The sequence below is a fragment of the Nyctibius grandis genome, chromosome 4 (genome assembly GCF_013368605.1).
Source record: "Nyctibius grandis isolate bNycGra1 chromosome 4, bNycGra1.pri, whole genome shotgun sequence".
Classification (NCBI taxonomy): Eukaryota; Metazoa; Chordata; class Aves; order Nyctibiiformes; family Nyctibiidae; genus Nyctibius; species Nyctibius grandis.
In genome coordinates this window covers 74,857,848-74,875,320 of record NC_090661.1, presented here as the reverse complement: position 1 = coordinate 74,875,320, position 17,473 = coordinate 74,857,848, and the positions used below count along the sequence as shown (strand labels likewise).

General features: G+C 40.9%; 1 protein-coding gene across 1 annotated transcript in view; it reads left to right on the top strand.

The window, feature by feature from the left end:
• CHAT (choline O-acetyltransferase) overlaps window positions 1-17,473 on the top strand; it is a 29,949-nt gene that overhangs the window by 6,470 nt on the left and 6,006 nt on the right. The window contains exons 5-12 of the mRNA XM_068397419.1: window positions 2,382-2,562; window positions 3,555-3,732; window positions 8,224-8,393; window positions 10,389-10,489; window positions 10,679-10,807; window positions 11,993-12,115; window positions 13,652-13,793; window positions 16,924-16,986. Coding sequence (XP_068253520.1) covers window positions 2,382-2,562; window positions 3,555-3,732; window positions 8,224-8,393; window positions 10,389-10,489; window positions 10,679-10,807; window positions 11,993-12,115; window positions 13,652-13,793; window positions 16,924-16,986 — 1,087 coding nt within the window. The remainder of the gene's footprint in view (window positions 1-2,381; window positions 2,563-3,554; window positions 3,733-8,223; window positions 8,394-10,388; window positions 10,490-10,678; window positions 10,808-11,992; window positions 12,116-13,651; window positions 13,794-16,923; window positions 16,987-17,473) is intronic.

Here is a 17,473-nt window from a genome sequence, read left to right as displayed (position 1 = left end):
CAGACCCAAAGAGCAGCAGCACTGCAGTTACACAGCCTGCACACCTTCCCCAGCACCGGACACCTGCCAGGGTGCTGCACGCCCTCCACATACTGCACCCTCCATTTAGAAGATCAGCCCTTCCCACCTCCCTCCCCCCAAAAAAGAACTAACACATCCCACCGTAAGAAGGAAGCCTCACCACAGACAGGCTGGTTCAGTGGCTAGTAAAAATACTAAGTTACTTATGCCGTTGTTACTGTCTGTATATAAACAGGGGAAATCCATGATTCTTTAAGTCATGTATGAGGGAGCTCATAACAGCATTTTACATAGCACTTCTTAACCTCACCTAGTATGTTCCAAGTTTACTGCTGAAATCACTGCTCCCCGAAGAACAGGAACAGCGGAGAGCCAAGCACAACAGAGACTACACCATAGTAGGGAAGTGGTCATTTTCCTGTCTGGAAATACAAGAGGCCTATGTATGTGATACGCTTTAACCAACACTTATTTGGATTAGGAACGGAAAGTCCATATTCAAACAACAAAGTCCCTATCATCTATGAATTAGATAAAAGGAAGAGGAAAAGGCTGTTTGATTTTTCACTTCAAAAGTCTGACAGCTAGTCAGAAAGCATAGAAGAGGTACTTCTTTAAGAATACTTGCTTTTGTCCAAGATATGCCATGCAACTGCATACACCACACTGGCGTGCTGTGAAGTACTATTGCATACTAATCTATTTCGTTGCATCTTTATGTGACAGCATCTGAGATGAGACAAAAAAACACATTGCTCAAACAAAGGATAATTTAAGTTGTTATTATTTTGACCTCGCTACTCTAGATCGAAAGACTCCTATGATCAGATTTGGTTGCCTTAAATCAATAATCACTGAAATCCTCACTACTGTGTCCTCATATTGTTTGCTTATCACCCCTCCTGTATAATTATGAGGACACCATAATTGTAACATTTTCAGTTCCTTGTTGCTGTTAAGGACTTCTACCAGCGAGTGTATGGCTAGCTTCTCTTGGATCATCCCATATGCAGATGCACAATATTCCAGCCCAAACCCACATGTTTAGTTTTAACTGTGCAGATATTCCATACAGTTGCCAGGACTAAGTATTTCAAACAAAGCCTAGCTTGCTCACATAAAGGAGTTATAGGATCTTATGCAGTCATCTCCTAAATCAGTACAAGATTGTCTGGTGCCATCAGTCAGAGTTAATAACCCCTTTCTTAACTGCTATAATTACAGATTGTCATATCTAAATCTACCATGTTATTCTACTATTTTTGATCTCATAGGTGCTCTTTAAAACCCTGTTAAACATAAGAGGATTTCTGCATTATGCGAAACGTGGGGGAAGGAAAACACTAATAACCCCGTTTTGCTGATAAGGAACAAAAAAAGTTAAGCACCTGTACAAGGAAATAAGTGATACAGAGAATTTGAGAGCCAGGAACTAAAGTGAATATCCCTGGTTTAGAACTGCAACAGTTCTAAGGAGACAGTTAAACAAGATAAACAAGCATAAAATGTTACCCCTTATCAGCTGTATGACAGTAAGCCTCCTTGTGTGCTTCTTTGCCCCTGTCCTCTCTGGCAGGCTGGAAGCTTAGTTCCCTTTTGCTGAGGGAAAACCACTGCACCACAAGATCTTCTTCCTCCTGTGGTCTCTGCAGCCTCTCCTGAGCGACAGCACCATTATTTCCTGCTGCAGTGTCAGTGGGATATTTTACAGTCATAATTGTGATAACTTTTTTTTTTCCTGGCCACTAAAGAAGCCTTTTAGGAGGTATTGTTTACACATGCCTTCCAATAAAAAGGGAAGAGGTTTTCAGCACTTATTCCCCCATAGGTCTACATAAGGATTGGCACATAAGCGAGGCTTTCTGAAAAACAGAAATGCCCTTCTTATTGCCCCAGTCATTCCTGTTCATCAGGCAAGGCCCTCTCACACACCCTCTAACCACTCTGCACGGGATAAGGCCACTGTGATTTGCAGGGAATTTCATCAGTACTTTTTTCCAAGGTGCTATGTCTTTTCCAGCTGTTCTGCTGACTTCTGTCCTGGCAAGTTTCTGGGGTCCCATCTAGGCAGGCTTCCCACGCACATTGCAAAGCTGCTTGTGACTTGCTACTCTTTCCATTTCCACAGATGATAATGCAATTGCTTAATGAATATGCATGAAGCTGCCAGGAATGATGTATTTAACTTTGGTATGGGAATTCATCTATTTCCCTTATACTGTAATCTTGTTTTATTATTCAATTTGTGTTATACCTGATCTAATTGTAACAGAACAAAGGACAGATTAGATTTCTTTTCCTTTCTGTCTCTCTCTCCCCTCTTCTCCTCTGGCTTTGTTTTTTTCCTTCTCTCTCTCCAGCCATGCTTTACCTGTTGATTTTGCTCGTGGACAGCTGTCTGGTCATCCTCTCTGTATGAAGCAATACTATGGACTCTTTTCTTCCTATCGTCTTCCAGGACATACCAAAGATACCCTTGTGGCCCAGAAAAGCAGTGTAATGCCAGAACCAGAGCACATCATTGTTGCTTGTAACAATCAGGTAAATTAGTGTTCTTTTTTTTATACCTTTCTATATTTCTTAGTTTGCTTAAATTCACTCAAGAAGAGCCTAATCTGATCACTGTTCAGAAACACAATTAGTGTGCTATGTATAAGCTCACTTCTTACCAAGCATTCGCTGTCAGTATTTCCAAAAGATGCTTCTGCAGCATTTTTGTCCTTTGCCCACGTTATGTTCCAGGTACAGTGATGCAGAAAGGAGGAATGTGGCAGAATTCATTTGCTTTCTCATTCAAACAAAAATGTTTATTAAACAGAGATGAAACCACAGAGAAAAAAAGTCTTATTAGAGTGCCTTTGCTGGAAATGCTCTTCTCTTGACAGTCAACTATTGGCACACAACACAAGGCACATATACCACCATCCCATGTAGGGGAGGCTAAGCTGTGCCTGAAGAAGTTAGCACAGGTGCAGGCAGAAATACTGAAGCGTTAGAATGAATCTGCCCCAACCAGTAAATGCCATCAAGCAGCAGAGTGTATTGGCTGGGCAGAGTACCTTATAGCCTAGCTTGACTATTTGTAGTACTGGAGTTGTGCCTGCAGGCTGCCTTAGTATGAAGGGAAAGATCCCAGTGGTCCCTTTTCCAGGAAGTCCTGTTCTTCACCTCAGTGGGGAGTTCTCTAGATTCTCTAGGTTATTTTTAAACAAATACTACCATGGAAATTATTTACATACTTCCTGACTTTCTCTTTTCATTTTTTTTAAGCTTATTCAAATAACAGATGTTTTATTTGAGCCCAACACACAATATAAGTCCCCTATAGCACCTGGCATTACACTAGTGTAAAAACACAGGACGGGTCAGCCCTGGGCCAGTCCCCAGTATTTTGTGCTCTACTGCCTGCAGGCCTGGCTCTCCAGGCAGGACTTCAGCATCTCAACACCTACCCAGGCAAAAGCAAAATGTTGGACCAGTAGGGGTCCAGCCCATCTGTGACTGTTCTTCTGACTTCTGTTATTTTTTTGCAGTTTTTTGTTTTGGATGTTGTCATTAATTTCCGTCGTCTCAGTGAGGGAGATCTTTTCACCCAGTTACGAAAGATAGCCAAAATGGCAGAGAATGAAGAGGAAATGCTGCCTCCAATTGGCTTGCTGACAACAGATGGAAGAACAGAATGGGCAGAGGCCAGGACGATCCTTATGAAAGGTTAGCAGCAGCAATCCCAGCTTTCTCTTCATCATCTTCCTCCTCACCATCATTACCTTTCTTTGCTGGGAATGAACATTACAGCAAATATAGGACTGAATGTGCAAACTCACTGCTGAATTTTTCTAGCAGGAGGAAACTCAATACCTGTAAGTGTTCAGATGTGTGTTACCAGGGAAGCGGCAGATATGGTCTGACCCTTTGGCTGTGTACGTTTAAGTGTTACACCATGTAAATAGCTCTCACTCCATTCTCTGTTTTTCATCACATAAATTACATTACATCAGATTTTGTGATTTGTCTCTTTCTTCACATCCATTTTTTACCAATGGGAACGATGTATCCTCTTAGCTTTTGGCAACTATTAGACATTTTTCATCTCATCTAACAAAGGCATCTACAAGTTAAACACCTATTGAATCTAGCTGTGTACTCTCTCTAGTCAATGGAGAAAAATAGAAAGTACCAGGGTTGATTCATCCAAACCTTAAATAAGTATCTAGGAAAGGTGACACCAATTATTATCTGGGGATAATTCTCTCTCTCTCCCTACAACAAGCAAAATTTAGCTGTCTTGGATTCTAGACTCAAATGCCTGACTTTGAAACAGATGAAAATAAAGGGTGAGATTAGTCACCTCTATCACTTCACACTTTATATATTTTACCCTGAAGCTCAGTGATGTAAATGCCCTCTTTTTGCCGTTTTAGATGACTTAGGTATTCATTTTTCCCTCCTGAAAAAAATGTTAACTCAGCTCTTTATTCCCAGTTGAGCAATGCTACAGAAAATGTTGCTGTTTTACCAATGCCCTGGAATATGCAAGAGTTACCAATAGTCTCAAAATATGTTTCCCATCCCAAGGACGATCTTCCCTTTTCTTATTCAGGTTTATCTGTGCTTATAATACCTTTATATAGATAAACACACACACAGTCCTGGCCATTATTACAGCATTATTATGTGGTACCAGTCTCGACTTCAGGCTTTCCCTTCCCTGTCTTTTCTTTTTAAAGCAGGAGAAAAAAAGATTCCTTATTTTAATGAAAACTGAGATAAACACCTAATAAGTTATTTTCATGCCATGCTTTTAAGTAAAACAGTGAATACCTTGAAACCTGCAGAACAATCATCTTTGTAAACGTACATCATGCTAAAGAAAAAAAGACAAATAAAAACTAGCAGAACCACCTCTACAGTGGTTTTGGATTGCCTGGCATTTGCTGAAATACTCACTTTAATGAGGAAGCAAACCAACTCAGTTATGCAGCTGAAAAAAACAGATTCTGCACTAGCAAATATCACAGCACCATGATGTGAGCCTTCTCTACTCTAAGCAGGAAGCCCATCCTAGACCACTCATATTAGCACAGCTCCTCTATATAGTATAATGCATTGCTGTTACACATGGATACATAATGATTAACAGCCCTTTTTTCTTTCTTATCTGTGGTGAAATGTTCATGCAACAATAACTAACAGAGGAAGAGAAAAGCCTCTAGTGAAACAATGTGAGGTGGAAGGAGTCACTCCACAACTATTCTGCACTGGGCAGGGAAAGAGAGGATGCTTCGGGATGGAGAAGATCTATACAGAGCTTTGCAGAGGTTATGAAGGAGATATATACATGGGCCTGCATAGACCCACAAGTAGAGGATAGGTCTTCTAGGTGAGAAAACTTCAAAGAAACTGTAATAAACCCAGCCATCACTGATTTATAAACACATTCGGTATTTTAACTGCATTCAGGCTGCAGAGCTAACTCACCCTCCTAAGTACAGGAAGTGAATTCTTACTGCTATAGAGGCTGCTGTCCCATGCATACTATATCTGAATTTGATTCAGAACTGTCTTCACATATTTTCCTATTTAAAACAAACCCCAAAACCCCAACTAACCAAAAGCTGGCTGGCCCATTTAATGCAATTGTGTGCATTAGAAAGGAAGAAGGGCAAGAAATGTCTTGCAGGGCTTTAGGCTTGTTCTTACACTTCTCTGTTTCATCTCTTTCTGGAAATATTTATTTTCCATCCCAAGTCATGGTTCACAAGTTCTTGTGCAGTTCATTGCCTGCTTTACATGATTTTTTTTTAGTGTTTGATCAGCTCTCTGGACATGTCTGTTTCTTTCTGTAAGGGCATCTTTCCCCTACTTTTCTGTTTCTAGAAGAGCTTAATTTTATTCACTCTAATACCTAGACTCAAGATACCCTGAAGCCATATGTCAGAATAAGGGCTTCATATCTGTCAAAGAGGTGTGGGCAGCAGCCACAATGAAATATATATAAACCTATCAGACAACATAAAGCACAACACTGAGCAAGCTGGGAGCAGTTTGTAAATCACTATCCAAGCAGTTTTTCCTTGAAAGTGCCTGTCTGCAAATACCAGCAGCTGATGTATACGGGGCAACTTCCATTCACAAGGATCTTTTCAGCCTTTGCGCTGATGTACACAGACCATCAATGGAATAGATACCACAGTTGCAGTCAGCCCTGTAAGTGTCAGATACTAGAAGAGCTTTACAGCCAAGAGGACAGGGACACGTCTTCTCCCTTATAAAGCTTCTGAATGTTTTTGAAGACAATTCATAGGGACATCAGTGTTTCACATGTTGTAGGGTGGCACAGATCACTGGCAGAAAGCTCAACCTATCTGCATGCCCCATCAATTACAAACTCCTGGCTCAAATCTTTGTAGGATCTGGCAGGAATGCCAGGTGCCTTCCTTAGGACTCTGTGAGCAAGGGAAGACAACACACTGTGCGCTCTACCAGGTCCCCGCATAGCCTGCAAGAAGTCGGGCTGGCCACCCCTGTCACTCAGACCCATGGCTGCCAACGCTGCCTCGCAGGAGCCACCAGACAGCAATAGACAGTACCTTACCATAACCTGCAAGAGGCCACTTCTCCCCCTTTTCCTTCTCAGCCACTGCTAGCACTCTTGACACTTTTTTCATTTCTGGCTTATTTGCGCTCTTTTTTACTGCACAGCATCTGGAGAATGAACCTGGATGACAATAAGCATCTGGGTTTTTTCTAGCTCCTCATGAACCTGTTACTCATTTTGGGAAGGTACATTTTTTCTTACTTTGAAAACTGCTGTTCTTTCAGAGGATCAAGCTGCTTTTCATATTTGCAAACATTAAAAACATGCACATTTTGAAATGGCTCCATATTTCAATGCAAATCAGAATTGTTTGATTTTAAATATTTTTTCCATTCTTTCAGCTAAAATCATCCGAATTGATCACAGATTTGTTGAACTTAGCACAGACTTGCAAGAAGTTTTGATCAATCTGAATTCATATCTTTAGTTAAGAACACTCTGAAACAAAAACATTTTCACCAAAATCTAGCAAAACCAGGAGATGAAAGCTGATCTGTTAAGAATGGAAGGAATTTTAAGCTGATGTTTGAAAGCCCTTTTTCCTTTGATATTCTTACCATTTAACACCAGTTAATGATGTTATATGCTTTTGAATAAAACAAGTTCTTGTTATAGGTTCCACACTTTTATCTTTTCAATTAAAAGCTGTATTAAGTGCGCACAATTAAATATTTCCTATGCCTCAAACTGGCCCTCAGAAGCAAACAAACCTTTACCTTCATAATATTTCCGAGTTAAAGAAACTGAGAAACAAACCCTGCCTAAATACACCGTAAATAAGGAGGAAAGTGCTGAGGATAACGTGAAAATAGCCTTTGTAATCCACCTGTAGAAGGAAGAGTGACAGGATAGGGAAAAGAAACAGAGAAAGATAGCCAGAAAAAGCACATTTTATTCAGCAGTACACTAGTGATAGGAGGGAAGTGGAATGTGGCAACCCACGGTTTTGGCAATACCATGTTCAAAAACTAAACCTCACGACCTCATCCACAGATGTTTCCTCATGTGATGTAGGCAATACACCCAGTCCAGGGCTTACTTCTCTCAAGTACAAGAAATGACCAGGGACAAGAGAGAGAAAAGTGTTTTAATATAGAAACACAAAACCAACACAGGCCCTGCTGTTCCTTGTCCAGGAAAGGATTTTAATGGGCAAACAGCACAAAACCAGGATAGGCCCTGCTGTTCCAGAGCAGAATACTGCAGCACTACAGCAACAGCGTGAGTTCTGAAATTCTCTATTTTCCACCTGTCCTCTCTGTAACTGTTATATATAAAAGAAGTAAACATTGCTGGCTTTAAGAGTAAAATAGATCTATTTTGTAATATAATTACTTCAGGAAATGAAAGGCAGAAAAAGAAAGTGGATATTATTGAATCATATGAAAGATACACAGAGATATTGCAAAAGTTAACACATGAATGAATGCCTCGGTGTAACGTTTCCTTGCACTGAGACGTTCTGCTGTTGAGAGAGCTCTGCAGACACCAGCTCATTGCAGAGTCAGGGTCAGATCTCCAATGCTCTCCAAGGCAGCAGGGTTCCTCAGCCAGTCCTGCACTACAGGTAAGAGGATGTGAACATTTCACTCTTTTATCCCCAGACTCTACTAACCGTGACTCTCTTGACATGATTGAACGGTGCATATGCCTGGTGTGCCTGGACAGCCCAAGCGGGGTGGAACTCAATGATACAAACATGGCATTGCAACTGCTACATGGGGGAGGCTACCATAAAAACGGGGCCAATCGTTGGTATGACAAACCTATGCAGGTAAAAACCTTACAGTACTATGATATTACTTGCACTTGGCAAAGGACACTGCCCTTGTGGTAGGGACCACTTAGAATCAAGTGGGAGAAAGAGGGGAAAGTGGTGTCAGCATCTGCCAAGGCAGGGTTAGCGTGAGCAGCGCTGTTCCTTGCAAGGCAGGGGAAGAAGACCTACTGCCTTGCTGGCAGTGGGGGGGCCTTCTCCAACACAGGTACTCTTTCACCTTCCCTGAAGTTGCCCTTTGCACTTGAGAGGTAGACAGACACACAAATATACAGGTAGGTAGGCATCTGATAAAAAGAAAACAGTACGCATTTAATTACACTCAATCAAATGAAATAAAAATGCTGGACTAGCATCCTAGAACGAAAAAGAAAAGCACAATAGCTTTCTCTGTTTTCTCTTCTCACACATTTTCCTGACGTCCTAGAAATACTACTGCTTATAATCTAGCATGTGTTTAAGTTAGTATTAAGTTCTCACTTAACAGTCTGTTTACTCATTTAATGACATCCTTGCTGAGACTTTCCTAGAAGTATTGATTTCTCCAGCCCTTTTCCCAATCAGATTTTGATTGTCATCTTTGGAAGCGTTGTACTGTTATTTTCATATTTTGCAATAGACCCAGGGTGAAGCAATGTATTAATTTCCAACCGTCAACAATGTTGACACCTCATGAAAAATTGAAAAAAACCCTGACTAATACATTGCTTGTGCTATGCTTGTTGCTTTTGCCATATCTAAGAACAGCAACATGAAAAGAGAAACCACTAAACTAATTTCACTTGCACCAACTTACCCCAATGCAAATACATTTCAGTATTTATATTCATTTGTCTTTAGTTAGAATCCTGTGTTATTTGCAAGACCACTAGTTGAGATGTTTCACACAGATGAGAATAAACAAGATTTTCTTTTTGTTTACTATCAGAAGGTAGCAGAAAGCAAATAAATTTGCATAGTATATGGGAGAGCTTCATCTGTCCGGATGTATTCAGGCCAGAAGCAGTTCAAAGGCAAAGAGAAATTCTTAGGGAAAAAAGACGCCCTTTCCTTTCATGCAAACGCAGATTATGTAGGAAGCCATTCTCCCAGTAGGACTTGTTCTTTCTCTCCATATTGTTCTTCAACTTTGCAGTAAGGCATCAGAAAAACATCTAGGTAAACTTTTTGCATCACCGACTTATTCTGTGAAAACCTCACGGGAACCAGGGAGGCAGGATGCGTATGTGTGATACAAATGCGCAGAGTGAGCTGAGTGGGAGAAGTCCAGCCAAAGACACTTCAAAGGAAGTGAGGGGGGAAAGTCCAGAAAAAGGACAGGAAACGTGAGAAAAGTTGCAGTTTTGTCCTAGACATCTGCTTTTCTTTGAGATGCAGAAGTAACCAGCTGCACGGGGATATTAAAGAACTACAGTGCAGCAGGTTAAGTGTCACCAGTTATACCATGTGTATGCAATGAAATCAGGAATGAAGATAAGTAAGAGGGAAATGAAGAAACCACCACAAAAAAAAGGTAAAGAGGAAGCAAGGCAGTAAAACAAGCTATGAGAAAGCTACCAAATAAGGATGAGCTTGCTTATTTGATATGGTATTTGTAATAAAATGTGATCCTAAGGGACATCCCAGATAAAGAAGTTGCACTGCCCCCAAACGTGGAAGGAGAACCCCAGCCTGTCTTTCTGTTGACGGGTTTTCTCTATCATAAAGCAGATGCCAAATGCAATTTCTGGGCTCCAATGGGAATTGCTGAAATTTACATTCTCACAGGACTCAGTTCAACATAGCAGCATGAAAGGGATCCAGTGCAATGCCCTTCACAGGACAAGAAAGTCTCCTGCTATAAGCCTGTAAGACAAGGAAGTTCATGATATGAGCAATAAGAAAACCACAGGAGAACGACAACATTTTTTTGTTAGGTTGCCATCATGGGTAACTTACCCAGAACATGATTTATTCCTTATATATCTTGCACTTGTTCTTTTCCTTGCTTAGTTTGTGGTAGGAAGAGATGGAGTCTGCGGTACCGTGTGTGAACATTCCCCTTTTGATGGCATCGTACTGGTGCAGTGCACTGAACACTTGCTCAAGCACATGTGAGTCCCCTTTCAGTACAGCTATTGTACCCACTCCAGCCTCTGCCAGTGGCAGCCTCCCCCTGATGCGCAGGGCCACTAAAACCCATATAACTGTTGGAAACCAGTCCTTTACCCGCTAAAAAAAGCAGTCTTTAACAAATAGATTATTCCGGTGACCTTAATGACTTTTTTCTCATACACTAACAGGAAAGAAAGCTCCAAGAAATTAGTCCGAGCTGATTCAGTGAGTGAGCTTCCTGCTCCACGGAGACTAAGATGGAAATGTTCCCCTGAAATTCAGGCACATTTGTCATCATCAGCAGAAAAACTCCAAAGGTAGAACAGATGCCTCATTTTTCTCAGCAATGACTGCAAGCTGGGAACTACCCAGCACAGTGAGTGCAAGCATTGGTTTCCTCCTAGAAGGCTCTCCCTGCCCTCCCAGGTCCTCCTCTTTTTCCCGAGCTGGACACACCTAGCATCTCTTTGCAGGATGGCACTCTTATGGGCTGGAGCTACTTTACTGTATTCAGGAATTGCATTACCATTGTTTTCCTTCCATGTAAACATTAGGAAAGCTAAAGACCACTGGGAAAACAGTTGAGTCCTATTTGCACAGGATGTAAACAGTGCAGGTCCTCTGCTTCATGGATGCACTTTATGGGTTTGACCTGACCAAAACTGAAGCCAGGGCAATGGAGATACGTATGTGGGACAGCAGAATACAACTGATTTGAGTAAACCATTTGAATTCAGGAATGTAATTTGTTTACATCCATGTTGCTCCTAGAAAAGTCAGTTCTTCTGACTGTGTTTCCAGACTGTAAAAGATTTGCATGATCTTTGGGAGTGGGGATGGCAATGAGAGATTTTTTTTTCAAATTGTTTCATCTCAACACTGAGGCCTGTGATCTCTCTGTAGAGAATTAACACATTGCCTGCATGATCAGCTGTAAGTATGTCCAGTGTGATTGCATTAGATGAGACCTCAAAGTGGCTAGAAGCCACATACATGAGAGCATGAAAACATTCAGGATGCAGAGTAATTACTTTTTTGGGTTTAAATAAAGGTAGTAGTCCTCTAAATTGAAACTTGCCAGGAGCTTACAACCTTCATCAATACACCCATTTCTCACACTAGTAAATCTCATAGAAATTTGTTGAGAACAAAGGAGGCCCTGGCTTAGGCTTCAGGAGTGGAAACACTAGGGTTTTTTGCGTTTTTTTGTTTGGTGGTTTTTTTTTTAAAAAAAAGGTATTTTACTCAAAAGAACAGAATGACCTGAGTGCCACAGCTCATGTGAAGGCTGCAGATAACAAGCCCAGTCTGGAACCTGTACGAATAAAAGTTACTGACTAGGAAAAAGCTATCAACGGCCAGGACTGTCCGCAGAGCAGGAGCCCACTCACCTCCGAGTGGGTACAGGCAGGAAATGATCTCTGGGTTTTATTTGCAAATGGAAATGGAACATGAGATTCTTGCATCTTCCCCTGCAGTAATTGCCTCTGCTTGTTTTCCAGGATAGTAAAAAATCTGGACTTTATCGCTTACAAGTTTGAGAACTATGGAAAGGAATTTATTAAGAAACAAAAGATTAGCCCAGATGCCTACATTCAAGTAGCACTTCAGCTGGCATTTTACAGGTAAGGTTAATTCAAACCGCAGGAACAAGGTGGCACAAGAGGAGATTCACAATTTGCTTTTACACAGAGGGTCCATTTTTCCCTCAGCACCCAAACAAATGCCTCCTGCACAGAAATGAGTGATCTTGCCCAATAACTGTAGGTCAGACAAGATAGAAATTGTCATCCCATTCTGAGACAGAGTATTCCTTTCCTTTCCTTCACTTCCTTTCCCTCTCCTTGCTGTACCTTCCCATTCCCGTGTCCCACACACACCATTCCCAGCCGGTACCCTCCACACACCATTCCCAGCCGGTACCCTCCACACAAATGTCCCTGCACTTGGCACAGAGAAGAAGGTGAGGGGACATGGCAGGGAGTGGCAGACAACCCTGCCACCCAGAGCAGCAGAGCAGCTAGGGAGTCCAAGTCCCTGGGGCAGAAACACTCCCTTGCCGCTGTGGGCAGCTTGGGAGGAACCGTGGCAGTAACCCATAGCTCACCACATATGCCTCCCGTGCACCGTAAGGGGAAAAGCATTCAGAACAGCAGCATATCAGATCAGAGTTCCTACACAGGGTAGTAACTACTGCTGCTGCCTTCTTCACAGGCATCCCAAGATTTGATAATATCCTCTAATTTCCAGGGTATTATCAAAGTTAAAAGCTCCTTTCTGCGTTGTCAGAACAGCTAACGCTCCAGGCTAGAGATCGGTTGCATAGTTTCCTGCAGAACAGCCTATTACATGAATAATTCTTTATCATGTCAAATTAAATCCTGAAGTGGTCTTTACCTAGTCAAAACCAGAGATGCCCAACACATTTTGCATACTCCATTAACATCTGTTAAACATTCATTTTGCATATTCCATTAACCAAACTCCAACAATGACTGGTCCAAGATTTTCATCTGGATCCCAGACATTATATAATCTCACGTATGCAACAAAAACCTTAGGGGACAGTTTTGTTCCGAGACCCCTGCTTCTACTGGAAGGCAGAATAGGTCTCCTGAAGCGAGGAACAGTAGCCATATACATGGGCCCAAATTAAAAAATAGTCTTCACACTCTGTTCTATTTGCTATGTGGATTTTCATTCCAGCACACAGTCTCAAATAGTACCCTTTTCCCCTTTTAGTTTTCTATTTTTCATTCACACACAGAGTGCATTTTTTCTTGTTTTAAATAAAACATATTTCATGCCCGTAAGTAAATGATTAATTACGCAATTATTTTATGATGCAGTACAAATAAATATTCCTTGAGATCTTTCAGTAAATTTTAGTTTTACTAGCCTTGTTTTTACACAGCAAGTCATTTTTTACTGGCAGTGCATAACTAAAATGTATACAGCTGTATGCAGCTCCTCATATGAGAAAGGAGTGAGCATCCGTCTTTTTTAAGTTTCTTATAGAATTCTATCAACATTAAGACGAATACTATGTGAAAAATAAAATTGTGGCTGTAACAATAAAACGTACCAAGCCTATATTTCTTTTAGTCTTTATGACTCCTTGAAAATAATTATTCTTTGTTTTTCTTACTTCATTCTCTCAGATGCCACAGGAGACTTGTCCCTACCTACGAAAGTGCTTCCATACGTCGATTTGATGAGGGCAGAGTCGACAATATTAGGTCTGCTACTGTGGAAGCATTTGCTTTTGTAAAAGCAATGACTGATGACAAGACAGCTCTATCGGTATGTTGGTCTCACTCCCTCTGCCTTCTTTGGCAAAACAGTAAGCGAATAATGAATTCATGATCCCCAATCTCTCACTTTTTAATTGTTAACCGAGAACTTAAAGGCATAGGACCTAGGGTAGCAAGCCTTACAGGATTTTACTTTTTGTGCAAACGAACCACTAAGCTAAACATAAATATTTCCTTATTTTTATTTAAGCATCCAAAAGATTCAGAGGTGCCTAAAAATGACATTATAAGAAACAAACCATCTGATTTTAGACTTAGTACTGTCTTCTGAATGATCTGTCATCAGATCCAAATTCTGCTCTCTGGAGAGATCTAGGCTGAACACGCAAAGTTCAGGATCATTATACTGCCACACCAGGGGAACTGCCTGGCACATCCCCTGCAGTAGATAGCTCTGCTGCAGATTGCTGTGTGTGAAGTGATGTAATTCACATGCTTTGATTTCTGGATAAGGTGGATATGTGCTGGCCAAACGTTTTGGTTTTAAAGGTATGTTTCTACCAAATAGAGTTAGTTTTACAGGATCTTCAAGGGGGCTACACCTACATGATGAAAAAACTTCATCAAGCTAATAAAACAACTCTTCAAACTCTCCTGCTATCATCCTGCAAAAAGAAAAATTAAATTGCCTTTCTTTGAGACACCACCACCTGTTTGCCAGAAGCATAAGTACTGTACACAGTAGATGGGGATGCAAAGAGGTACAGCTGAGAGAGCTGATACTATAGCTGCACAAACAGCTTTGTGCACTGCCTCTCCCACCATCCCTGGAGAGCCTCCCTGAACGTCTCTCTGTGTGTCACTTCCACCCACTGCACTTCGCTGCTGTACAGGGAATTTCCAGGTGGCTGTTTAGATGCAAAATGCTGCCACAATATAGTTTATTTTGCACAGTAAAGCCTACTCCAGTGGCCACAGCCCACATGGCTGTTCTTTAGAATCTAGTATAGCATTGCTAGAAGTATTGCTGGGCTGTAGATTAAGTGTAAATTAATGAAATATATCCCAGAGGATCAGGAAAATTTGCCCAAAGAAGTGCTCTGTGTCTCCACTGCTTCTTCAATCTCTTTTAAGGTTACCATGCCCCAAACTTAGCTCATGATGAACAAGACTCAAATAAATTCCATGCTAAAATGATAACTCAAAGGAAACCTGAAGTAATTCCCTATGCTGAGTGGGTAATTCAAGGCAGATTATGACCATACTATTACACACAATGGTGACTACCATACAGTAGACAAGAAGAGGCTGTTGTTATTTGCTATCAATGTCCTGTCTGACAACATGGTTCTTAATCGTATTTCATCAGAAGCTGCTGTCATCTGTGCACACCTTCCCCTCCACACTTGGGTGCTCAGCATACCCCCAGTCCCTACACACGTTGCTGCAGGCTGACTGTACTCCAAGGAGAAGCCAGCCTGAACCTAGCATGTTGTTTTGCCAGATCCTTCTTGTTCCCTCCAACAATCCCTTCCTACCTTCCTTTTTCCAACACTTACTGACTTCTGCAGCTCTCCCAAAGCTTCAGCATTTCTCACTGTTTTACCACCCAAATCTGAGATTGTGGCCACCTTTCACAGCATCCTAAACTGTATTGCTTCACAGAAGCAAGTAGAAGAATGCCATGCATGCCTAGAGTGAGCTCAGTCTCAGCCCCCAAATCTTTATATTGCATGCCTTGGCAGTACCAAATAGGGAGAATAATGGTTTCATTCCCCCTGAAAAACCTGCAGTCATAATACAAACCAATCGACTGATAGCTCTCCTGGCTTCTTGTCCACTGTCAGATGCAAAGGACATTTAAACTGATCTGTGATTGTTCTTTTCCACAAACTTTTAGAAATCTTTGTTTTAATGTGAACATCTTTCAGTTCAAAACTATATATATTGTTATCACAGAATCATTAGAAACAAAATTCACTTAACACAACTCTATTCCAAGGTGATTTCTTTAGACCTACAGATTGCCTCTGGATGTGAAGGAGTTAATTCTATTTTTTGGAAAAAGAGTTGCATCACTTGGTTTAAGTAGCCTTGAACTCCCCAAAATATTGTTTGTTAATAGCCATTAACCCAAATCAAAATAAAAAAAATTTTCTCTCTGATGCTAATAAAAATGATCTTTAAATGATAGCTTGAACAGTCACCAAAGATTGATCATGTTGGATTGATTCTCTAGCAGGAGAAATATCTCATGCGTTTGACACTTGCTGTAGAAGAAGCAGCAACTGACACTGCAGAGATTGCTGAATAGCTGTAAATTAATCAGATTTAAAGACTGCATTTGGTAATTTAATCTGTATAAGGGAACTAAGGCCTAGCTCTAGCCCTATGAAAAAATATCAGACTCTGTTTTGAAGGTCCCTGATGGTGGCCTTGAATTGCTTCTAAAATGAATTCTTTGTTCAAAAGATCATTCATTGCCCATAGGAGCTGAAGGTTCCCTGTTTATCTGGACATCCAGTCATTTCTGGCTGTTTCAGGGTCTCTCAAAGTTGCAGTGTCGGTTTTGATGTACAGCAGGGCAGCACTTCTTAGGATCGTTCCCTTAATATAAAAGGCTGCCATTTGACAGGAGTCAAAATTTACTAGCTTGTTATCTGAAATGTGAGGCATCTGTGGAGGGTAGAGCAGCCTTGGAAAATTCTAGATGCCCTTTCACACAGGGGAGTAATTTTTTGACCAGCCAGTAAAATATCAGTAATGGTTTTCATTAACATCACTGTGATTGTCTAGATAAAACATTACGGAGAAGATATACTGCCTGACTGTTTTGAAAACACTGAATTACACTAGGCAATTATTTTCCCTACTTCAAACGGAGTGATTCAATTAGTAATAATCTACACCCTCAAAATCCATGAAAGAAACTGCAAGTCTTTCCCTGACTTCAAACAAACCACCACCAATAAGTCTGTTCAACCTTTGCACAACCAGGCACCGTTGCTGATCAGGACATTGAATCCCTATGGCTTTTCATTTATAAAGCGTACCTACACCTAAGCCAGGAGCAAAGGACATTTGAGAGTGCTTGCTGTTTGGCTGCTGGTTAATTGAGGGAAGATGCCATGTCTTTGAAAGTTTATTCAATAGTAGATATATTTTGATTCTCCCAACAGGATTCTGAGAAGATGCAGAGATTTAAGGACGCAATTGCAGCTCAGACTAATTACACTATTCTGGTAAGTAAAACACTGCTTTGTCTGAATAAGGACTAGTTATTTTTTTCAAGGAAAGTACGAAGATACACTCAATAACTATTTAAGCACCAGAAAACACAGGCATCTCTAAATAGGGAAGTATCTGCTATGTCACACCTACAAAACTTTCTAATGACCCAAACACCCTCCAAATAGACATATTCAACTAACCTCACCTTAAAAAATACTTCCTGGAAAGCAAAGTAACAGAATTCTGCATTAGACATCAGTGGGAAGACCATCACTCTCAGGCATTAGCTCTCTTATCTAGAACTGTCATGGAACACGACACTCTGTATTCAACATATTCAAGGGGAATGTTCATCTGTGAAATGTTTATGATTTGTATCTGTGTCATAATGAGGAGTCCCAGACACAAATTAGGATTCCACTATTTGGTGCTGTACAATTAACAATTAAAAAATGGCCTCCATCTTAAAAAGCTTGCAATCAAAACTTAATAAAGGGA